Source organism: Scyliorhinus torazame, chromosome 10 (assembly GCF_047496885.1).
Source record: "Scyliorhinus torazame isolate Kashiwa2021f chromosome 10, sScyTor2.1, whole genome shotgun sequence".
NCBI lineage: Eukaryota > Metazoa > Chordata > Chondrichthyes > Carcharhiniformes > Scyliorhinidae > Scyliorhinus > Scyliorhinus torazame.
The window spans coordinates 42,549,002-42,574,091 of record NC_092716.1 but is presented as its reverse complement, the minus strand read 5'-3'; the positions used below and the strand labels follow the sequence as shown (position 1 = coordinate 42,574,091).

At 45.9% G+C, this 25,090-nt stretch overlaps 1 protein-coding gene across 2 annotated transcripts in view; it reads right to left on the bottom strand.

Moving 5' to 3' along the window:
- rnf166 (ring finger protein 166) overlaps window positions 1-25,090 on the bottom strand; it is an 88,342-nt gene that overhangs the window by 5,464 nt on the left and 57,788 nt on the right. For both annotated transcript variants that reach the window (XM_072518016.1, XM_072518017.1), the window contains exons 3-5: window positions 17,203-17,315; window positions 7,074-7,188; window positions 6,208-6,315 (exon numbers count right to left, since the gene is read on the bottom strand). In XM_072518016.1, the coding sequence (XP_072374117.1) occupies window positions 6,208-6,315; window positions 7,074-7,188; window positions 17,203-17,315 (336 nt within the window). The remainder of the gene's footprint in view (window positions 1-6,207; window positions 6,316-7,073; window positions 7,189-17,202; window positions 17,316-25,090) is intronic.

Here is a 25,090-nt window from a genome sequence, read left to right as displayed (position 1 = left end):
ATATTTGGAATGAAATATATTTGGAATAAAGTAAACCAAGACAGACTTTACAGAATGGTACACGGGGCAGATAGTCCTGTCAGGAGGGGTAGTTGGGTCAGGAGGGTCGGATCGGGAAGATGGGTGGGTTAGTCAGGTCGAAGGATAGTCAGGGTGAGTCAGGTTGGGGGTTAGTCGTTTGGTGGGGGAGATAGTCATGTCAGCAGGTGCAGTTGGGTTGGGAGGGTTGTTGGATGGTAAGGAGTTTTTCAGTCATGTAGTTACCCAGATATGGACTAGATTTCTTGGATAACAACCCAGGTAAGTACCACGGAACTGTCCGAAGTCTCTGACTCTAGCTCAGAGATGAATATGTTTGTGGAGGGTCCTGGGGAACAGGGGAATTGCTCATTGGAGGTTGAAACTTTCACAGGGTCCTGATGCGCATCTTTAGTCATACATCTGGTCTCCAAAGATCTGGAGACCAGAAGATTTGGCCCAATGTTTTTCAAGGTGGTGTAGTAGATTTCTGACATCTAGTGGTAGCAAATGAGTAACAAAAACAAACGTGCTGGAAATATTCAGCAGGTCTGGCAGCATATTCACTGAAGTTTAGAAGAATGAGAGGTGTTCTAATTAAAACTTATATATTTTTGTAGTTGGACATGTAGTTCTTGAAAAAGTGTTCCCTAGAAGCAACATCAAGTGAGTCAGGAAGGCATAGAATTTGTACACCAGTTAAGTCACAAGGGAGGTTGGCAAGATTGGATGGCATTTATTTTAATAGAGGGAGTCTGACTAATAAGGCAGATGAGCTGAGGGCGCAAATTCAAACATGGGGGTATGATGTCACTGAGACATGGTTGAGAGAGGAGCAGGATTGGCAGCTCAATATTCCAGGGTATCGGATCTTCAAGCGAGACAGGGAAGGAGGTAAAAGAAGAGGGAGTGTCACAAATTTGATCAGGGAATCAATTATAGCAGTAAGGAGGGATAACATCTTACGAGGTTCTTCAAATGAAGCCATATGGGTAGAACTTAAAAACCAAAAAGGAGCAATCACATTGCTGGGAGTGTTCTGTAGGCTCCCTAACATTCTGAGATAAATAGAAGAGCAGATATGTAGGTACATTTCAGAAAAGTATGGAATTAATGGGGTAGTGATTGTGGGGATTTCAACTTCCCCAACATTAACTGGAGTAGTCATAGTATAAAAGGTTTAGAGGGAGCGAAACTCTTAACATGCATCCAGGAGAACTTTTTAAGCCAGTACGTTGATGTATCAAAAGAAAATTTTGCAGACAGTGATCATAAATCCATTAGATTCAAGAATGTTATGGAAAAGGACAAAAATGGGCCTGGGATCATAGTTCTAAACTGGGGGAAGGCCAATTTTAATAAGGTCAGATATGATTTGGCCAGAGTGGATTGGGAGCAGGTGACCAGGTGTGTAGATCAGGGCAATGCATTTGACGAAATCTACTTGAAGTTCAGAAAGGCTTTTGATAAGGTCCCCATGGGAGACTGATAGCGAAGGTAAGAGCCCATGGGATCCAAGGGAATTTGGGAAATTGGATCCAGAATTGGCTGAGTGGATGGAAGCAGAGGGTGATGATCGAGGGGTATTTTTCTGGTTAGAAGCCGGTGTCTAGTGGGATCTCGCAGGGATCAGTGTTGGGGCCCATGCTGTTGTGGTTTATATACTTAATTTAGGCATGAATGTAGGAGAGTTGATCAGCAAGTTCGCGGATGACACAAAAATTGGTGGGGTGGTAAATAGCAAGGAGGATGGCCTTCGATTACAGGAGGCTGTATATAGACGGGGCTGGTCAGATGGGCTGAGCAGTGGCAAATAGAATTCAATCAGGATAAGTGTTAGGTGATGTACTTGGGCAGTACAAACAAGGCAAGTGAATACATGATAAAAGCCAGGACCTGGGAAACACAGAGGATCAGAGGGACCTTGGTGTGCATGTACGCTGGTCCCTTAAGAGTGGCAGGGCAGATGGATACAGTGGTTAAGAAGGCATATGGTATACTTGCCTTTATTAGCTGAGGCATAGAGTTTAAGAGCAGGGAGGCTATGCTGGAACTGTATAAAACATTAGTTAGGTCGCAGGTAGAACATTGTGTGCAGTTCTGGAAATCACATTATAGGAGAGATGTGATAGCACTGGAATGGGAGTAGAGGAGATTTACTAAGATGTTGCATGGGTTAGAGTGTTTTAGCTATGACGAGGGAATGGTTAGACCGGGGTTGTCTTCCTTGGAGTAGAGGAGACCAAGGGGGGGGGACATGATTGAGATGCATAAAATTCTGAGGTACATAGATAGACAGGAAGAAACATTTCCTCTTTTTGGAGGGGTCAACAACCAGGGGCATAGATTTAAGGTTGGGGCAGGAGGTTTGGAGGGGATGTGAGGAAAGACATTTTCACCCAGAGGATGTGGGAGTTTGGAACTCACTGTCTGAAAGGGTGGTGGAGGCAGAGACCCTCATAACCTTTAAGAAGTATTTGCGATGCCAAAGCATACAAGGCTATGGACCAAGTGCTGGAAAATGGGATTCGAATACTTAGATGGTTGGTTATGACCAGCACAGACGTGATGGGCCGAAGGACCTTTTCTGTGCTGTAGACCTCTTATAATTCTATGGCTAAAGAATCTAGACCATGGGGTCAGAGGCTCAGAATAAGAGGGTGGTAATTTCGGACAGAGGAGTAATTTCTTTACTCAAAGAGTTGTGCATCTTTGTAATTGTCTCCTTCAGAGTTGTGGCGATTCAGTTGTTCGAGTATAAGCAAAACGGAGGTGGGCTGATTTTTTGATATTCAGGAAATTAAGGGATAGAACAAAGAACAAAGAAATGTACAGCACAGGTAATGCAAAATGCATTACCTCACATTTGTCCGGATTAAACTCCATCTGCCAAGTCTCCAAACAAGTCTCCAAACAATCTAAATCCTGCTGTATCCTCGGACAGTCCTCATCGCTATCTGCAATTCCACCAACCTTTGTGTCGTCTGCAAACTTACTAATCAGACCAGTTACATTTTCCTCCAAATCATTTATATATACTACAAACAGCAAAGGTCCCAGCACTGATCCATGTGGAACACCACTGGTCACAGCCCTCCAATTAGAAAAGCATCCTTCCATTGCTACTCCCTGCCTTCTATGACCTAGCCAGTTCTGTATCCACCTTGCCAACTCACCCCTGATCCCTTGTGACTTCACCTTTTGTACTAGTCTACCATGAGGGACCTTGTCAAAGGCCTTACTGAAGTCCATATAGACAACATCCACTGCCCTACCTGCATCAATCAGCTTTGTGACCTCCTCGAAAAACTCTATCAAGTTAGTGAAACACAACCTCCCCTTCACAAACCCACTCTGCCTCTCACTAATACGTCCATTTGCTTCCAAATGGGAGTAGATCCTGTCTCGAAGAATTCTCTCCAGTAATTTCCCTACCACTGAAGTAAGGCTCATCGGCCTGTAGTTCCCTGGATTATCCTTGCTACCCTTCTTAAACAGAGGAACAACATTGGCTATTCTCCAGTCCTCCGGGGCATCACCTGAAGACAGTGAGGATCCAAAGATTTCTGTCAAGGCCTCAGCAATTTCCTCTCCAGCCTCCTTCAGTATTCTGGGGTAGATCCATCAGGCCCTGGGGACTTATCTACCTTAATATTTTTTAAGACGACCAACACCTCGTCTTTTTGGATCTCAATGTGACCCAGGCTATCTACACACCCTTCTCCAGACTCAACATCTACCAATTCGTTCTCTTTGGTGAATACTGATGCAAAGTATTCATTTAGTACCTCGCCCATTTCCTCTGGCTCCACACATAGATTCCCTTGCCTATCCTTCAGTGGGCCAACCCTTTCCCTGGCTACCCTCTTGCTTTTTATGTATGTGTAAAAAGCCTTGGGATTTTCCTTAACCCTATTTGCCAATGACTTTTCGTGACCCCTTCTAGCCCTCCTGACTCCTTGCTTAAGTTCCTTCCTACTTTCCTTATATTCCACACAGGCTTCGTCTGTTCCCAGCCTTTTAGTCCTGACAAATGCCTCCTTTTTCTTTTTGACGAGGCCTACAATATCTCTCGTTATCCAAGGTTCCCGAAAATTGCCATATTTATCCTTCTTCCTCACAGGAACATGCCGGTCCTGAATTCCTTTCAACTGACACTTGAAAGCCTCCCACATGTCAGATGTTGATTTGATATGTGGTAGTGTGGGAAGGTGGTGTTAAGGCTGAATAGGCTTGAAGGGGCAGCTCCAATCTTATAATCATCTTATAATCATCTGTACAGAGAAAAGCAAATAAACATTTCAAGTCAATGACCTTTCGTCAAGTTTTAAGTTCAAGGGCATTAACCTGAAATGTTAACTCTGTTCTTCTCTCCACAAAATATTGGCTGATCGATTTCCAGCTTTTTTTCTCATTTCAGACTTCCAGCAATTGCAGTATTTTACTTTTATACAGGAAGAAAATGTTAGCATTCATGTCGAGAGGGCTAGAATACAAGAGCAGGGATGTATTTCTGAGGCTGTATAAAGCTCTGGTCAGACATCATTTGGAGTGTTGTGAGCAGTTTTGGGCCCCGTATCTAAGGAAGGATGTGCTGGCCTTGGAAAGGCTCCAAAGGAGGTTCACCAGAATGATCCCTGGAATGAAGAGTTTGTCATATGAGGTGCGGTTGAGGACTCTGGGTCTGTACTTGTTGGAGTGGGGAGGGGATCTTATTGAAATTACAGGATACTGAGAAGCCTGGATAGAGTGGACATGGACAGGACGTTTCCACTAGTAGGAAAAGTCAGGACCAGAGGACACAGCCTCAGACTGAAGGGACAATCCTTTAAAACTGAAATAAGGAGGAATTTCTTCAGCCAGAAGGTGGTGAATCTGTGGAACTCTTTGCTGCAGAAGGCTGTAGAGACCAAATCACGGAGTGTCTTCAAGACAAAGATAGATAGATTCTTGATTAATAAGGGGATCAGGGGTTATGGGGAGAAGGCAGGAGAATGGGAATGAGAAACATATCAGCTATAATTGAATGGCGGAGCAGACCCGATTTTCTTATAAATGAGTATTACACTGGTATGATCCTGCTCTCCCACAGAAGCAAATCAGACATATAATTTTAAGTGAATGCGCATGTGGGGAGGAAGAGGTTGAAGTAAATCACCCTGTTAACTGAGTAAGACAGCATCAGTGCAGTATGTGGAACAAAGTTGCAAGTCTGTTCATAAAGAACATATTTACTGTTTTTGTTACACAATGCATTCAGAGAAATTTTGGCTTCTCCCTCAAGTTAGGAAGATAATTCACAAAATCTCAAAAAAGTGAATAGAAGATTGAAAGCAGAAATCACAGATTTTTACTAAACAAATCTCATATAGGCTCAAAGCTGTTTAATACTTTCAAAGGTTAAAACCAGCCAAAAAATAAATAAAACAACCACAGTTGCGACATTTTGATAAGTAATAAATGATCATACTACCAAAGGAATGCTTGGACAATTTGCCTTATTGACGTACAGTCTATCATGGTATGACTGATATACAATACAGAAGTTCATAGTCTGATCTTTATTTCACAAGCTACTCATGGAACTAATGCAATACGCTAGTCATAATTCAATTAAGTAAGTAAACAGACAAATAAATGTCTTTTGTATCCCACTTTGCAGCTACATTTTAGTATTCGATCCTCCATCTGAACCATGTCCCTGGGCATTTCTCCATTCCCCAGCTGACCTCTATCCGACTGTTTCTATTCCGTTGTCCTGGTTCTGGTCCAGCATGCTCATTCTTTAGCACCAACTTGATTTAATTCAAAGGAAGCTTAAACCCATATTAGTGGAAAACTGTGAAATGTTAAATTTTGAAAATAGCTGATAGAAAATGTATAACGACATGACCCAAGACAGTGAGTATTCTGATGGTGCAAAATGGGAAATCACAGCTGAATCCGATCCAGTTTTCCTCACCTGACACCTACACTCCCGTGCTCTTGCCAGAAGTCAGTCAGGATTGTGCCAGCTAACATTTCCTATTTCAACTACCATCTTGGCAAAAATCAACTGGGCAGAAATTGAGAATTTAACCTGGGGCCCCCTGATCTTTATGGTTCAATTTACACAGAAGGTGCATTTACAAATTGAGACACTGCAGTGCTCCAAATAATAATTTTTCATGTTAAAAAACTCATACTCACCACAAATGTATCATAGGAGAACTTGTGCCTGTGAAGCAAGTGCTGAAGAAAGTTGGCACTCTTGTAACTTGGATCTCCCCATGGCATTGCCACACATATTGGACATACCTACTCATACAAGTGATCAAAAACAAAATCAAGGAGTTGGAAGGTAAAATAATAAGTACCAGTCTATTCTTTTTGCTGTTTCTAGTAGTTTGTTAGTCTTTTATGCTGGGTTTGCTGAATGGACAGAGGCACTCCCAAAGCGTAAGCAGTGCAAGATGCATTCTCCTCAACCAACTTACCCTGCTTTCAGTAACAGGCCATGAAAATGTACATCATCTCCTCTCACCCTCCTCTCCAAAACTTTCTTTTTCAAAATAGGGGAAGTTTCTGAAAATATTATTCAAATAAACTAAGGTGTGTTAAGGTAACAATATATGAGATGGTTTAGATATTAGTTCATTTTTAATTTATAATATTTTATTAAATTGTGGCATTGTTTCCAATGTAACTTCATGACAAAGAGAGCCAAATTTGTAGAATTAGTTTTCAGATACTGTGGCATCATCTAAAGCAAGTTGACGAATATCTCTAAATATATATACACACACAAGACATCAACTGAGTTAAGAGATTGTAGAAACTTATTCCATAGGCATCTGCAGTTCCGTACTCAGAACCAAATCAGTGATAGTAAAATTAAATGGAAATACTGACCTAGTAGCTTGTAACACTAAGTTAGCACAACTAAAATTACAACACAAGATGTAGGGCTTGTAAGCGAAATGTATATACCCTGGACTTTTATTTGCAGATACACGTAAAAACTGCAACTTTTAATTATCCTGGTTTGGATATGAAATGAGAAAGTGAGGACTTACCACTTTGTTGGGATCACTGCGATGATTTTCCATGCAATGTTTGACTAATTCCTGTTGGTCAAGGTTTCGTGCCCCACAGTATGGGCAGACGAATGTGGAACGGTTTGGAATATTACTGAAGGAGAACAAAATTTGCTTCAGTAATCTGTAAACGTACCTTCATCAAGTGACCCACAAGTTTGCTAGGTCAAGAATAGTGATTCTCTGGTGGGGAATAGCTGCATTATCTGTTTCAAGTATATCTGATTTCACTGATCCCAAAACAAGTACAATATAAACACACCCATCCGCTGCAAAAGAATTTCTGTGTTAAAAATACTTATATGTTTCCTTGCAGATCTCTGGAATGCTCCCCCTACGTTTCACTAATTTGATATTCTGTACCCTTCACACCAAAGGTTCCTCAAAAATAACCACCACCTTTATTTTCAATTAATTTTCCTAGGGGTTCTGTCATCACTGTTTAATGCTAGATTGTCATGTCTGCTAGGTACTTTGGGACATTTTGCTATATTAAAGATGCTATAAAAATGTACTTCTTTATAGATAGTAGCAATTTGCAGGTAAGATTAAACCATCAGTCCACCTAGCCTATCGATTCAAATTCTCACAAGATTACCTTGATAGATTTTGAAGTCTAATTATCTTGCATTCTACTTGTTGAGATTGAGATTAATTTATCAAGTACAACTTAATTTCTTCTACCACCGCACTCACTAGTAATCGGATATATACGTATATCATCCAGTTACTGAAAAATGCCCAAATTTCTTAATTTGGAACTATTTATCTTGTTCTTGAATACACAATAGAAAATCTGTATTGAACCTACATTTTCCATCCCCTTCATAATCTTAAATACATCCATCAAAGCGGATAATATACTACTTTGGAAAAACAGGAGCATTGTACCACATAACAGACATACTATTCGAAGGTGGACCTAAAACATGAGCTCAAAAGGTCATTCAAAACTTCATTGTTTGATCAGCAAACTGCTGGAATGCACTGGTCAGTTTTATGTTGCAGTAAGAAGAACACAGCATTTTAGGATCGTTTTGTTTAAATTTGACATCAGTGTGTTACAGATGTGTAATTATGATATTAAAGATTTTTAAGGACAGGGTTTTCAATGTACATTTCTGTTTCCAAGCCTTTCACAAAATGGAAGCAAGGACAGACAAATTGACACCTTTATTGGTTTGTTCAAACCTGGTCAGCTCGTATCTCTAGAGCTGGCTATGGTGAGTCATTAAAATGCAAACACCCCTCCATAGATATGGCTGCCCACTGTAAGGGTCCTTCCTGCTTATTCCTTTATTTCCCCTTTCTTATATTTAGCTGTTGCACGTTTGATCTATGGATGATTGATGGACATCTCACTTTAAGGCAAGCAGCCTGTACCTTTAATTCAAACAGAAGAATCAGGAAGGCGGCTGGTTTAAACTTAGACTGGCTGGCAGCAGTGAGGACTCGGTTTGATTGATTGCTGATGAATTGGTCCACAAGGCTGTGCTCTGCCCAGGAAGGTGGTGATTGGATCTGATCCCACTGACACGTTTTTCAGAGTCCCAAGGCTTGAGTTTGGTTTCAGTTTTGATTCTGGCAGCCCGGTGATGAGATCTAACTCTCTCCAAAACGATCCAGCTAATCCTCTCCAGACGGTCACTGTAAGGACTGCATCTCTCTCCAGCAAGCCTCTGGGTGCTGTAATCTTGAGACTACAGAGGCCTGAAGACAAACCACAAACTGAAAGCAAAGTTTGATGTGAAATAAAGTGGTTTTCCAAAAAGATAAGAGGCCTGAATGCGAACCTGGAGCTGAAAGCCCAGTTTGATGAGAAATAAGGGGCGGGATTATCCCCTACCCGGCAGGGGGTTCCGGCGTAATGGAGTGGCAGGAACCACTCCGGCGTCGGGCCACCCCAAAAGTGCGGAAGTAGGGGCCAAGCCCTCACCTTGAGGGGCTAGACTTGTGCCGGAGTGGTTTGCGCTCCGCCGGCTGGCGGGAAAGGCCTTTGGCGCCACGCCAGCCGGGGCCGAAAGGTCTTCGCCGGGCGACGTATGCGCAGGAGCGTCAGCTGACATCATCCCCGCGCATGCGCGGGGTCTCTTCCGCCTCTGCCATAGTGAAGACCATGGCGAAGGCGGAAGAAAAAGAGTGCCCCCACGGCACAGGTCTGCCCGCGGATCGGTGGGCCCCGATCGCGGGCCAGGCCAACGTGGGGGCACCCCCTGGGGCCAGATCACCCCACGCCCCCCCAGGACCCCGGAGCCTGCCCGCGCTGCCTTGTCCCGCCGGTCAAAAGGTGGTTTAATCCACGCTGGCGGGACAGGCATTCCAGCAGCGGGACTTCGGCCCATCGTGGGCTGGAGAATCGGCGGGGGTGGGCCCGCTGAACGGCGCGGCGCGATTCCCGCCCCCGCCGACCGGCGCGGCGCGATTCCCGCCCCCGCCTACCGGCGCGGCGCGATTCCCGCCCCCGCCGACCGGCGCGATTCCCGCCCCTGCCGACCGGCACGGCGCGATTCCCGCCCACGCCGAATCTCTGGTGCCGGAGACTTCGGACACGGCGGGGGCGGGATTCAAGCCAGCCCCTGGCGATTCTCCGACCCAGCGTGGGGTCGGAGAATCCCGCCCCTGGTCTCTCTTCAGAAAGCCTGCTGCCTGTGATTACTGCATTTTCTAAATTACAGAGACCTTGAATGAATGAATCTACAACGAATAATAAATAAATAATCTTTATTAATGTCACAAGTAGGCTTACATTAACACTGCAATGAAGTTACTGTGAAAAGCCCCCTAGTCGCCACATTCCGGCACCTGTTCGGGTACACTGGGGGAGAATTTAGAATGTCCAATTCACCTTACATCACGTCTTTCGGGACTTGCGGGAGGAAACCGGAGCACCCAAAGGAAATCCAGTAGACACAGGGAGAATGTGCAGACTCCACACAGAGAGTGAAGACCAATACAGACTGCTAACCGCTGTGAAGAAAGTGTGTGAAAAGAATCACCTTCGGAAGCAAAGACTCTTAATTTTTTGACTTTCATCATTATTATTTTTCACCCCTTCCCCTCTCTGTCTGGCTTGTGTGTGTGGGTAGGGCAGTTAAAGTGGGTAGTAAGTATTAGCTTGCTGTTAATCAGTTGTATTTACTGCATACTTCATGACAGTTCTTGGTATAAATAAACAGTAATACGCTTCCTGACGCCGCAAGGACTTCCTGAACGTCGCCCACAGACAAAACGGTCAAAAGGCCCACCGCACTTACCAATGGATGTGGACGTTACCCTGGATTTAGGGACTGGGGAGTGTTATATCCCCAATGGAGGTACAAGGATTACGACCATACGGTTTACCATGACTTTCCCTTTGAGGTGGCGGGTCTTTCCCCCTTAACAACGAGGACTCCAGCTTGTATAAAATCCCTGGCCTGGGTGTCGGTCGATGGAGGACACCCTTCGGGGAGGGAAGGAGTTTTGGAATTGTATTGCAATGAACCTGGTTTGTCATGGTTCGTTTCGGGATGGCGGCACAGTGGTTAGCACTGCTGCCTCACAGCTCCAGGGACCTGGGTTCAATTTCGGCCTTGGGTGACTGTCTCTGTGGAGTTTGCACTTTCTCCCATGTCTGCGTGGGTTTCCTCTGGGTACACCAGTTTCATCCCACAGTCCAAAGATATGCAGGTTAGGTGGATCGGCCATGCTAAATTACCCTTTTGTCCAAAAAGGTTAGGTGGAATTACTGGGATAGAGTGGAGGTGTGGGTTTAAGTGGGTGCTCTTGCCAAGGGCCGGTGCAGAGTCGATGGGCCGAATGGCCTCTTTCTGCACTGTAAATTCTATGAAATAATCGTGTTTACACTTACAAACTTGGTGCCTGCAATTATTGGGCAGCCAAGGGCCAAAGATATTTTTACAAGAATTATTGGTTAATTAACTTGTGTTGCGTCTCCAGAACACATAGGGCTGGAATTGACTGTGCGCTTGCCCAGGGAGTCGTAACACCACTAAATCTTCTAAAAGGTTCAAAATACCCTTTGCTACTGAGGGAATAATAGACAGGAAAGGACAACAAAGGACATCAAAGGAGAACAACATATTTAAATTTTGAACAATGGCTATTTGAAAATGAATACTGCAGCCATTGTTGTGTTTTTGAACACAGAAGAGGCTGTAGGAAGCCATCTTGAGAGGCAGGGTGCAGAACCCCAGCAAGAATTCTGAGAGGCAACATCAGAGAGGGTTCTTAGCCAGGGATAAGATAAAAAAAGACAAAGTAAAGATGAGATTCAAATTTGCCTATTTATCAGTGGAAAACAAGTATTTTACATATGTGACAAGAGAAAGCAATGGGGCTGTAGAGGTGGTGATTTTAAAGTGGAGAGAAAAGGAAATGGACATGTACCTGCTGAAAGCTAACTCCACGGGGTGAATAACATCAAAGGCAAAGAAATTGTACAACTTAGGAGAGAACTGCAGCAAGTTGCAGATCTAAGCAGCTATTCAACAGAAAAACTTTGAAGTGTCATTTAGGGCACGTTTGGCACGGTGTTCCTTGACAGCAGTGTTGGCGAGAATGTGGCCCTTATTCAGCGGCAGTTTGTGCCGAAAATTAGCCTCCACAAGCTTCTCAGCATTACTGGCTGTCTCGCCATCTGATTCGCCAGACTCGTGCCTCAGCTTCTTGCCGCTATCAAGGGGGAGCTACTTTTAAACGCTCCCTCACCACTCACTCCCAGTCCACACACAAGCATGGCAGTGCGCAGTCTGCACTCGCTTTGAGGATGCCAACCTGGCTGTGAATGAGAGGTGGGTCATCCTGTTGCCCTAAGGGCTCAGAGGACCAGCAGCAGGGTCAGCAATACTGCCTGAGAGGCCGTGGCAGCGGCTGTCAGTTCAGGCAGCATGACCAGGAGGACCCCGTCCAATGTCGGAAGACCAACAACCTCCAATAAGCTGCAAGGGTAAGCTACCACCTCTCTCCTGTCATCAGTTCACTTGCCACCCCTCAAATTCCCAAACCACGCTCCACAAATCACTGGCTGTCACTTCGCACCTTCCCCATATCTTATCTTCATGCTTGTTCCTCAGAACCCCCTGGCACCCACAAGCACAATCCCATCATGTCCATGTGCAGTGCCCACACATGCACTTGCTATACAGTCCCCTGACCAATCAGGCGTGCGGCTCACAATGCTCTCTCTTTGTCCCTGCTGGAGAAGATAGCCCATAATAAGCAGGAAAAGGGCAAGATGGAGGGTGGGTGGGGGGGGACGGAATGCTAGAGATCCAAGTCCTCACCCCCCCCCCACCATGAGAAATGGGCCCTGGAAATCGCGGTGTTGACCGAGGAGAGAGCAGTCACTGACAGCGAGGTTGGTCCGAGGAGAGAGCAGTCACTGACAGTGAGGTTGGCCCGAGGAGAGAGCAGTCACTGACAGCGAGGTTGGCCCGAGGAGACAGCAGTCACTGACAGCGAGGTTGGTCTGAGGAGAGAGCAGTCACTGACAGCGAGGTTGGCCTGAGGAGAGAGCAGTCACTGACAGCGAGGTTGGTCTGAGGAGAGAGCAGTCACTGACAGTGAGGTTGGTCCGAGGAGAGAGCAGTCACTGACAGTGAGGTTGGCCCGAGGAGAGAGCAGTCACTGACAGCGAGGTTGGCCCGAGGAGAGAGCAGTCCCTGACAGCGAGGTTGGTCTGAGGAGAGAGCAGTCCCTGACAGCGAGGTTGGCCTGAGGAGAGAGCAGTCACTGACAGCGAGGTTGGCCCGAGGAGAGAGCAGTCACTGACAGCGAGGTTGGTCTGAGGAGAGAGCAGTCACTGACAGTGAGGTTGGCCCGAGGAGAGAGCAGTCACTGACAGCGAGGTTGGCCCGAGGAGAGAGCAGTCACTGACAGCGAGGTTGGTCTGAGGAGAGAGCAGTCACTGACAGCGAGGTTGGCTCGAGGAGAGAGCAGTCACTGACAGCGAGGTTGGCCCGAGGACAGAGCAGTCACTGACAGTGAGGTTGGTCTGAGGAGAGAGCAGTCACTGACAGTGAGGTTGGTCTGAGGAGAGAGCAGTCACTGACAGAGAGGTTGGTCTGCACCACCGAGGTGAAGATACACTGCCCTTCGTCCAGATGACCTGTCTCAAGTGAGTTGTTCATGTCAGACAAAATTATCCTTCCCTCTCACTGACCACATGACCATTGTCTTGCAGGATCTCCACCTGATGAGGTTGGGCCATCTGGAGTCCTCCTGCTCCTGGTTTCAATGTTCCTCCACCCTGCCACCCAAGTGACCACCTCGGAGGAGAGCTCCGTGGAGACCACAATCGAGGCATTACAGTTATCACCCCACCTTCCACCAGCGCAGAGACACACATCTTGTTGGCTGACATTAGTAGACAGGCTTCTGGGGCACAATCTGGTAGCACCACCCAGTTGCTGATGCACATCAGGTGGAGACAAGAATATCCGAGGAAGTCAGCAGTTGGAAGTCTGCTGGATCTCAGGATTCAGCTGGGTCCCAGTCAGATGCCGAGTATCTAGACAAGGTTCTCCCAGAGCTGATGCAAATGATAGGCCAGAGCCGTGACATTCAGGAGTGGATTTTAGGTACATTTCAGTGATTGCATAGCTGGTAAATGGAATCCCAAAGGCTTCGCGTGCAGGAGATGGTGACGACAATGCGAGGTACCGAGGTCAACACTGCTGGGGTGGCGGCCGCAGTGGAAAGCCTGGAGTACGACATCCGCATCATGAGTGGCGGTGCCCAAGGCATGCTCAGTCTGCGATGGCCGAGGGCCTCCACATCATGTCCCAGTCGATGAGGGACATAGACGCGGCACTGCTGAGCATGGTCGTCACCGAGGACCATCGCTGAGGGCTTCAATACCATGATACAGACGATGGGGAGCCACCAGGACTGGCAGTGCCAGATGACACAGAGGCCTCAGAGTTCCCATGGAGAACCCCAGGGCCCTATGGGCACCGTCACGAAGGAGGAAGCGCTGGAGGCCAACCTGGGGCCTGCCACTAAGGAGATGATGACAGTCTCCAGTTCTTTAGGATCCCCTCCTCCTGACACCGGCGCATCTCAAGGGCAGCAGGCAGAACAAGGGGGCACGACAATGCCGGTGACACTGGTAAGTCAACAGGGGCCCTCCGGCTCAAGGCCCTCCAGAGGACATCCGCCAAGGGCATTAAGGCCACGGGGCGTGGAAAGCAGCGGGCTGCCTCCGCCTCTGAAGTGCATCCTGGGGACACACCTAGGCATAGCAGTAGGCTACAAAAGATCAAGAAGATCGAGGAGCACTAAGTGGGCACTGGGGAGTCACTGTTAAAACATGTTACATCTGATCCATTAATCTTCATAGCGAGCCTGCCTGCAACCCCACCCCGTTGCCCTCCGCGTCCCTCACCCCGGTCTCCCGGGCACAGTGGTCCAAGATCAAACTCCCCCGATGCAGACCCTGTTCAGAGGAAGGGTGTGAGCACGCGGTCAGCAGAAAGGCAGGAGTCAGATTTCTGCAGAAAATGAGAAGCACCAAAGCTTTTCTCAGTGTGAGTTATCTTCACTCTCCTGCCTTGTATGCCGATAGTGCCGACACTGGCTCGTCACGCTGGAGTGATGTTACACAGACCCTTGGTGGGAAAGCTGAGAATTTTGGGGGGATTGAGCTGAGGACATAGACTCATGCTATGAGAATCTAACGAAGATGAGGGCCTTCCTGGTCCTCGGGGCATGTCGGACCTTTGCTGCCGTCTGTCCTCCATACTCTGGCTCCTCCACGAGCTTGTCCTGCAGCCCCTTCTGGTCCGCCTCCTCTCCAGCATGTCGTATGCTGCTGTGCCAGGTTGTGGAGGTACAGCAGACCACCACAAAGTAGGAGAGTCGCTGGGGGGTGTACTGCAGGGCACCACCAGAACGGTCTGGGCACGGGTGGCAACATGAGCCTTATTATAACAGGTCTCCGCATTGGTCTCAGGCCTCTACACCGGTGTCATCAGCCAGGACCTCAACGGGTCCCTTGTTTGTCCCTCAAGAACCAACCTGTTATTCTGGGATGGTCCTGGAGGATGCGAGGGATCTCTGAGTGCTCCAGGATGTAGCTCTCATGTATGCTCTCTGGGTGGCAGACCCACACATGCATGATATGGAGGTGGTGGTCTTACACAATCTGAACACGGAGGGAGTGGAATCTCTTCCTGTTAATAAAGGGCATTAACACTGATGCCCCAGTGCCCGCAGGGTGACATGCATTCCATTGATTGCCCCCGGACCTGGGGCATCCCGGCAATAGCAGAGAATCCTGCAGCCCAGGCAACTTGGTTATAAAGGTGATAAAGTCTGATGCACGGGTATACAGGACACCCACGACCACCTGGATGCCCATGTGGGCTGTAGATTGTGAAATGTCGCATAAATCCCTGCTCGAGGCCTGGAATGAACCGGTGGCATAAAAGTTGAGGTCCGCAGAGGCCTTTACGGCCACCAGGAGCGGGTGTCCTCCTCCTCCATGGGATGCCAAGTCCGCGGTCTCTCTCCTGGGACAGATTCTACTGCAGCACATGCTGTCCTCCATCTCATTGAAAGACCCAACGATGCCTGTACACTTTAGGCTGTTGGTGACCTCCCCCTCTGGGTCCCTTCTCAGCCTGATGATTAGCTGGGTCTTCAGGATGTGCAGCGGCCCTCTACACATGGGGTTCCACCTCCAGTCTGCACTGTCGCTGCCACTGGGAAACATGCAGCTGGGGGACTGGAGAATCCCACCCATTATATGAAAAAACACATACACCACCACGAAACGATGTTCCAAGTCACCCTCCGGGGTTTTGGGATACATTTGCATTTAACATCAGGGTGGTTCGTAAAATAAGAAATCAACTGATGCTCTGCCAAAAGAGTCCAGGTAATTTGCAAGTGCCATAACTGCAGAATTAGACAGGAATGGGAAACACTCTTTCTCTCCCCAAAACCTGCTGAGTCCACATGAAAAGGCAAACCTCGAATACTCCACCCAGAAGCCATCACAGCTACTAAAATCGAACATCAAATTTCGAATCCTGCTCTTTGGAAAAGGAATTCAAGCAACAGACCTGTAATGATATCTCAAGAAACTGCTTTGAAATCTCATCTTTAAGTATCTTTTTTCCTTTATCTGCTTTTTAATATTTGTATCTGTATTTTAGTGGCGGCACGGTAGCATAATGGTTAGCACAATTGCTTCACAGCTCCAGGGTCCCAGGTTCGATTCCCGGCTTGGGTCACTATCTGTGTGGAGTCTGCACGTTCTCCCCGTGTCTGCGTGGGTTTCCTCCGGTGCTCCGGTTTCCTCCCACAGTCCAAAGATGTGCAGGTTAGGTGGATTGGCCATTATAAATTGCCCTTAGTGTCCAAAAAGGGTAGATAGAGTTACTGGGTTATGGGGATAGGGTGGAGGAGTGGGCTTAGGTAGGGTGCCCTATCCAAGGGCCGGTGCAGACTCGATGGCCTCCTTCTGCACTGTAAATCCTATGAAATAGTGAAAAACTTTATTGCTTTTAATCAAGTATATTACAGCAGTGTTTTTTGTAATAAGCTAGCTGTTATCCTGTTTAAGGCTAAAGCTTTGCTGTTTGTTATTTTTAAATTGAATCATTCGCTAATTAAAGGGCGGGCTACATATACTCACACACAAATACTTAGCTTAGATCACTTTGAAGGCCTTTTGCATGGTCGTGACAGTATATGAGCCATACATACATACTCGGACAGATTATTCTTGCCGTGTCGAGAGATTGTCTGAAAATGCTTTTGCAAGTCCAGGAATATATCCTTCATCAGAAATTCATAATTAACCAAAATAGTTAATTGACTGAAGGAGTAATTTCTTAAGAATACTTATATTTACATTGTAAGCATATAGTGCGGTTACTTTCACATCATCTCTGAAGATCAAATAGCTTTTAAAATACTTTCCAAAAAGTAAATTGCACATGCGAATGTCTCAAAATTAATGCAACTACTGGGCAAATGAGTTTTAGTGATCACTGATAGTTGAAACTGTATCACATAAAACAGGGTTTCTAAGTTGATCTGGGGTGTCTCGACAGTTTGCAAACATGAAGGATGGGAAGTTGCATTGCAGGTTCCCTACCTGGGAATGGGCTGCATGGTAGGAACAACTGGTACAAACTTTGGGCAGTTGTCCATCTGCTCCTGAACTTTATTGCAGGAGGAAATATGTGTCCGCATCTTCACCAGAGTCACCTAGTGCAATAAACATATTAAACTGCATACATCTGACAGACATTTTGATAATTCCATATTTCTTCAGAAATTCATTAGCAACATGAGACATACAGAGGCTTCCAACTGAAATTTGATTCAAAATCAGACAGAACAACATTTAAAACTTGCTGCTCAATTCAAATTACTGGTGAATTTGAATTATCACTACAAATAGGTCCCAGTTAGTTATATCTGCCGGTTAGTTGAAATTCGACCTCCTGAACACCAGGAAATTTGAGGTGGCATTCACTTCCACCAGAGGGCAAGCAGCAAAAGCAGTTTCAGAACATGAGCGAGCAGAAGTACAAAACCCTTGCAAAAATAAATTAATTATACAAAAATTAACATCGCTCCCACCACTTTCTCTGGCTAGCTGAAAGATGGAGCGAAGATTATGCTGGTTGGCAGCTGAACCTTTGGAGATAAAATAACAGACTGCATACCTGAGCTTCTCCTGATACAAATTACCTTTCTTGAGCAGTGACAAACTGCTAACCTTCTGGATTGTCTGAACAAAGCTCACTAAAAAAGGCAAATAAATTCGACAAAAAATTCAAACTGACCCTGTTGGCTGTGTAATTCTACTGTGAGAAGATTATGCAGGACGATATAATGGAAATGTTGAAATCAATGTCCAAAGATTTTCAATGTGCTCTAATGATAACTTTATTATAAATAGTCAAGGTGCATACAGATAAGAAGTTTGCAAATAAATGCAATGAAGGTGTATTCAAAGAGTTTGATAAAATCACATATTAATCACATTGGGCTGAACTCTACCACCCCTCTGGAGACAGGCTGGTAAGCCTTACAAAATAGTGGCAAAAGATATCAGGAGTGGAGCCTGAAGCCCTCCCTCCACCAATGCATATTCCCAGCGGTTGGAAATTCAGTGGTGCAGCTGTTCACTGGGCAGTTAATTATGTAAATACAGTGCCCAATTAAGAGCACTTCCCTATGCCACCGGTACTTTTGCCACATAGGGACATGCCACTGCTGCGCAGGGAGACCACCAGACTCCATGAGCAACATGGGTGTCCTGGCGACAATGGCTGCCACTGCAGCTACTATGATGTCGTTGGATGGTGCATCTTCCCGCACCCCCCCATCTCCCTCCCCATTGCAGAGGTCTGGCTACCTGTCAGGCCTCAGCGGCATACACAAACATATTTACATTATCTCAAAGGGCACCTCTATGTGTGGTATGTCAAGGCTGACAGCCACCTGATTGGGCTGGTGGCTCTGCGAAATGGCCCGCTGTCCAATTGAGGACAACTGGCCATTGCTGACAAAATGCAGCTCAGGGTCCCACCACTGGCCTGTGCAGGATCGCATCTTGATTTCAGTCCCGGCAGAGTAATTTCTTACCTTTTGACAAAATCCAGCCCACTATTTTTAGAATATCAAGGCTAGATTGTTCTGATACGTCCCGCTGGCTTTCTAAGTATAATCACAGAAGGTACAGCTATGTGGGCCGGAATTCTCCAGCCGTTCGCTGGTGGCGGGATTCTCCGGTCCTGCCGGCAGTGCACCCCCAACTACAGGTTTCCCGGAGGCATGGGATGGCTTCAATGGGAATTCCCACTGGCAGCGGCAAGAGCGGAGAATCCCATCACCAGTGAAAGGCTTGCCGCCTCCCGCTGCCGAGAAGCAGGTGGCTGGGAGGCTGGAGAATCCCGCCCTTGGTGTTTGGCTTTGTTGAAGTTACAATTTAAACAATTTAATTCGGCAGTGCTTAAAGTAATCTGAAGAAACAGATACAAATGTTTGTTATCTCTTATGTTTTAGACAAATTGGCATGAAATTTTGATAGGACAAACAGTTATTCACTTGCAGTGGAAAAGTCCCATTGAAATATAGGGGGCGATTCTCCGATCGCTGGACTAAGTGTCCGCGCCGTCGTGAACGCCATCGCGTTTCACGACGGCGCAAAACGGGCGCGTGGGCGACCAATTCTGTCCACCACAGGGGGCCAGCACGGTGCTGAAGCAGTTCACGGGCTCCAGCCTCCCTTCCCGGCGCCAAATGATCGCCGCGCCAACCCACGCATGCGCGGGGGACTTCTTCAGCACGCCGGCCCCTACGCAACATGGTGTGGGGGTTCAGGGGCCGGCTGCGCAACAAAGTAGGCCCGGGGCGGGATGGGGGAGGCAAAGAGGCCGGCCCGCCGATCGGTGGGCTCCGATCGTGGGCCAGACCCTATCGGAGGCTCCCCCCCCCCCCCCCGTGAAGGAGCACCTTTCCCCGACCCACAGACCTTACGTGCAGAGTTCCCGCCAGCAGCGACCAGGGGTGAACGGCGCCGGCGGGACTCTGCTTTTTCTATGCGGCCGCTCGGCTCACCGGGCCGGAGAATCAGCGGTCCCGCCGATTCCAGCGACCCGCGACGCTCCAAACTCGCCGGCGCAAATGGCGCCGATTCTCCGCACCTCGGAGAATCGCGCGCTGGCGTCAGGGCGTTTTGGCGCGGTTGTGCCGACTCTCCGGCCTGGGGCGGGGCTCGGAGAATCGTGCCCATAGTGGGAGCATGAACACACCATAGATAGCCAGATTACAGCATTGTCCTTTATTTAATACGATGATAGTTTTAGAACGTTGTTTGAAAGTTTTCAAACAGTTACATTGAGGAACACAATACTCCAATTTGGCAAGACTGAAAATTCGTCTTCCTGAATCAAAGTATAAGCTTGAAACAAATGCTACTGTAAAATTATTAACGACAAGGGACGCACTAAAGCTTAGGGCAGCCACGGCAGAGGAGCAATGGGGAAAAAGAAAATCGCTGTCTAATGACTTTGAGCCATAGTACAATGAGGGGTTGGAAAATTGGTAGAACCCCCTTGGGCTGTATGCCTAACATTGAATATGAATACTGGAATATTGAAATTCTTTTGCGGAACCTCAAAGAAGAACATGCTGTATGAAGAAAAGATTAATTCTACTGCACTTTCTGTAATTTTTCAATTTCTTTTCACCCCCAGCCTGCATATATGGCATGGACTGTATATCAAAAGAATTACCATTGTATAGAGGCACCAAGAGTGAAACACACTGTATGGAGACATGTCACATTTTAGGAACATAAGAACTAGGAGCAGGAGTAGGCTCTCTGGCCCCCCCAACCTGCTCCGCCATTCAATGAGATCATGGCTGATCTTTTGTGGACTCAGCTCCACTTTCCGGCCCGAACACCATAACCCTTAATCCCTTTATTCTTCAAAAAACGATCTATCTTTATCTTAAAAACATTTAATGCACACCCTCCAGCGCCAGTACGTCCTTTCCCAGGTAAGGAGACCAAAACTGAACACAATACTCAGGGTGTGGCCTCACTAACACCTTATATAATTGCAGCATAACCTCCCTAGTCTTAAACTCCATCCCTCTAGCAATGAAGGACAAAATTCCATTTGCCTTCTTAATCACCTGTTGCACCTGTAAACCAACTGTTAGCGACTCATGCACTAGCACACCCAGGTCTCTCTGCACAGCTGCATGTTTTAATATTTTATCATTTAAATAATAATCCCTTTTGCTGTTATTCCTACCAAAATGGATAACCTCACATTTGTCAACATTGTATTCCATCTGCCAGACCCTAGCCCATTCATTTAGCCTATCCAAATCCCTCTGCTGACTTCCGGTATCCTCTGCACTTTTTGCTTTACCACTCATCTTAGTGTCGTCTGCAAACCTGGACACATTGCCCTTGGTCCCCAACTCCAAATCATCTATGTAAATTGTGAACAATTGTGGGCCCAACACTGATCCCCGAGGGACACCACTAGCTACTGATTGCCAACCAGAGAAACACCCATTAATCCCCACTCTTTGCTTTCTATTAATTAACCAATCCTCTATCCATGCTACTACTTTACCCTTAATGCCATGCATCTTCATCTTATGCAGCAACCTTTTGTGTGGCACCTTGTCAAAGGCTTTCTGGAAATCCAGATATACCACATCCATTGGCTCCCCGTTATCTACCGCTCTGGTAATGTCCTCAAAAAATTCCACTAAATTAGTTAGGCACGACCTGCCCTTTATGAACCCATGCTGCGTCTGCCCAATGGGACAATTTCCATCCAGATGCCTCGCTATTTCTTCCTTGATGATAGATTCCAGCATCTTCCCTACTACCGAAGTTAAGCTCACTGGCCTATAATTACCCGCTTTCTGCCTACCTCCTTTTTTAAACAGTGGTGTCACGTTTGCTAATTTCCAATCCGCCGGGACCACCCCAGAGTCGAGTGAATTTTGGTAAATTATCACCAGTGCATTTGCAATTTCCCTAGCCATCCTGTCTACCTTTAGCCCCATTAGCTTGCCCATCACTACCTCCTTAGTTCAGTTCCTCAGCCATTTCCTCATCTCCCATTATTAAATCTCCCTTCTCATCCTCTAAAGGACCAATATTTACCTTAGCCACTCTTTGTTTTATATATTTGTAGAAACTTTTACTATCTTTTTATATTCTGAGCAAGTTTGCTCTCATAATCGATCTTACTATTCTTAATAGCTTTTTAGTAGCTTTCTGTTGCCCCCTAAAGATTTCCCAGTCCTCTCGTCTCCCACTAATCTTTGCCACTTTGTATGTTTTTTCCTTCAATTTGATACTCTCCCTTATTTCCTTAGGTATCCACAGTCGATTTTCCCTCTTTCTACCGTCCTTCCTTTTTGTTGGTATAAACCTTTGCTGAGCACTGTGAAAAATCGGTTGGAAGGTTCGCCACTGTTCCTCAACTGTTTCACCATAAAGTCTTTGCTCCCAGTCTACCTTAGCTAGCTCTTCTCTCATCCCATTGTAATCTCCTTTGTTTAAGCACAAAACACTAGTATTTGATTTTACCTTCTCACCCTCCATCTGTATTTTAAATTCCACCATATTGTGATCGCTCCTTCCGAGAGGATCCCTAACTATGAGATCATTAATCAATCCTGTCTCATTACACAGGACCAGATCTAGGACCGCTTGTTCCCTTATAGGTTCCATTATATACTGTTCTGGGAAAATATCGCGGATACATTCTATAAACTCCTCCTCAAGGCTCCCTTGACCGACCTGGTTAAACCAATTGACATGTAGATTAAAATCCCCTATGATAACTGCTGTACCATTTCTACATGCATCAGTTTTATGACACTTATGGCACTTTATTAAATTTTAAGTTGAAATGTTTTGTAATGTACTTTTACACATTTTATAAATAAAGTATGCTTTTGGCAAAAAAAAGTACTGAAACACAATATCAAGTACTATTATTAAATAAGTATTTGTTCAACTTGAAAATTTAGGAAAAACCAAGAAACAGCAGACAAGAGAACCTAGAAGCTTTGGTAATTAATTGCCTTGTCTTCTGTTTGCCTTAAATTTAATTTATGAGTGAATCCCAATGAATTATTGCGGGCTTCATGAAGCATGTTATGAACATTAATTGTCATCTGAGATGGTTTCTTCTAATTTAAGAATTATACTTAACTATTATCCTTGGAATAAAGAGCTCGTCATATGAAGAATAGTCGAGGACTCTGGGTCTGTATTCATTGGAGTTTAGAAGGATAATTGGGGGGCGGGGATGTTATTGAAACTTGCAGGATACTACAAGGCTTGGATAGAGTGGACGTGGAGAGGATGTTCCCACTAGTAGGAAAAACTAGATCCAGAGGGCACAGCCTCAGACTGAAGGGATGATCCTTTAAAACAGAGATGAGGAGGAATTTCTTCAGCCGGGGGTGGTGAATTTGTGGCACTCTTTGCCACAGAAGGCTGTGGAGGCCAAATAGCCTAGTGTCTTTAAGACAGAGATGGATAGGTTCTTGATTAATAAGGGGATCAGGGGTTATGGGCAGAAGGTAGGAGAATGGGGATGAGAAAAATATCAGCCAAGGTTGAATGGCAGAGAAGAGTCGATGGGCCGAGTGGCCTAATTCTGCTCCTATGTCTTAGGATCTTATTATCCATTTGTACATCCATTTCCATTGTACATGGCACAATTTTCTTAAGGTTTTAAGTAGCAGTTCAGATACAGCAAACAGATACTGGCGTATCCAGGCTGATGTGATCTTCTGCTGTCAGGGAGTTTCTCAGTAAAAGAGGGCAGCCTTCTTATCCTAACAACGAAAACAGAAACTTCAATTCTTCCAAACGCTTAAGTTCTGCCTCGACTTTTTGATTTAAGGAGTATGGCACTGAATAAGCTCTATGAAATCATGTAGATTTTAGCCCCACTGCCTAATTTATTTTGAAAGATCTCAAGGTATTATTTTAAAACTTCTTCTAAACTACCATCAGCTATACTGAAGATCTCTAGCCAATTCAATTTTATTTGATGCAATCAATCTCATCCCATGGGTTTAGGCCCCTGGTTTTTTGCAATGACATTCAATAGTTGGGCAGACTGGTGTTGATAAGTGCGGACATAGCTTCCAACATTTTTAGGATTTCCCCTGGATACGTAGCCAATTTAGCTGTTGTATTACTTAACTTTAAGGGTTGAACTCTGCCTTGGAGATGGTCAAATGTCTGCTCCCCTACACTGTTGCAGAAGCACTGGTATCCACTTCCATGCTTAATGGCCGCCCGTTTACCAGAGGTACTATTATGATAGGAGCCAATTTACTTATCTTGGCGTTATTCAATTGATATATCCCAGATTATTCTTTGGAATCATGTTCTAGATTATGCACTGGAGTCCAGGTTTTTTTTGTTTAAGTCAGGTGCATTCTGTTTGGCTCTGCACTTAATTGGGATGCGGCCTCTCCGATTGCAGACAAAACAGAAAGAAACCCGGAATTTGTATCTTCCGTGGGGGTGATCCACTCCTGAGCCTATAGCATTCATCAGAATTTCTAGGATGTTGAACCTTTTTGTTCCTGTCCCCTGCCTTGATCAGTGAGTTTCTGCTCTATCTCTTGTGCGCATTCAACTCTGCTCTCCCGATTTGCAACAGTTTTAGGACATAGCTCATTCACCTCACCTGCATGCACTGTAACTCAAGAGCGCCTTTCTCCGTACTCTCAATCGCCTGAGCTATTTCTTTGGCTTTCTCTAGGGAAATCTTATACTCTACTAGCAGCCTTTTCTGTATGTTTATGTAATTTACGCCGCAAACTAATTTGTCTCATAGCATGTTCTCAGCACGCTGCATGATGAAAGATGGTCTGGGATTGAAATGATCCTTCACCAATGTTACAAGGTGGTTAAAAAAGTTAGTATCCCGAGTTTCTGGTGATGTTAAATTTCTTTTTTTCCCTAGAAATATTTTAATTCAAATTTTTACATATTTTCAACAAACCCCCCCTTACAGAAAAAAACCAAAAAACACATAAATAAACATCTTACAACTACATCACGAATTCCCCCAATATACAAACCCTTCATTAAGCAATAATAAACACAGTAGAAAACACAAAGTACACCTCCCCCCCGCCTTCTGGGTTGCTGCTGCTGCTGACCACCTCCTAACGCTCCGCTAAAAAGTCTAGGAACGGTTGCCACCGCCTGAAGAACCCTTGCACAGACCCTCTCAAGGCAAATTTTACCCTCTCCAATTTAATGAACCCTGCCATGTCGCTGATCCAGGCTTCCACGCTTGGGGACCTCGCATCTTTCCACTGTAGCAGAATCCTCCGCCGGGCTACCAGGGACGCAAAGGCCAGAATACCGGCCTCTTTCGCCTCCTGCACTTCCGGCTGGTCCGATACCCCAAATAGTGCTAACCCCCAGCTCGACTTAACCCGGATGTTCACCACCT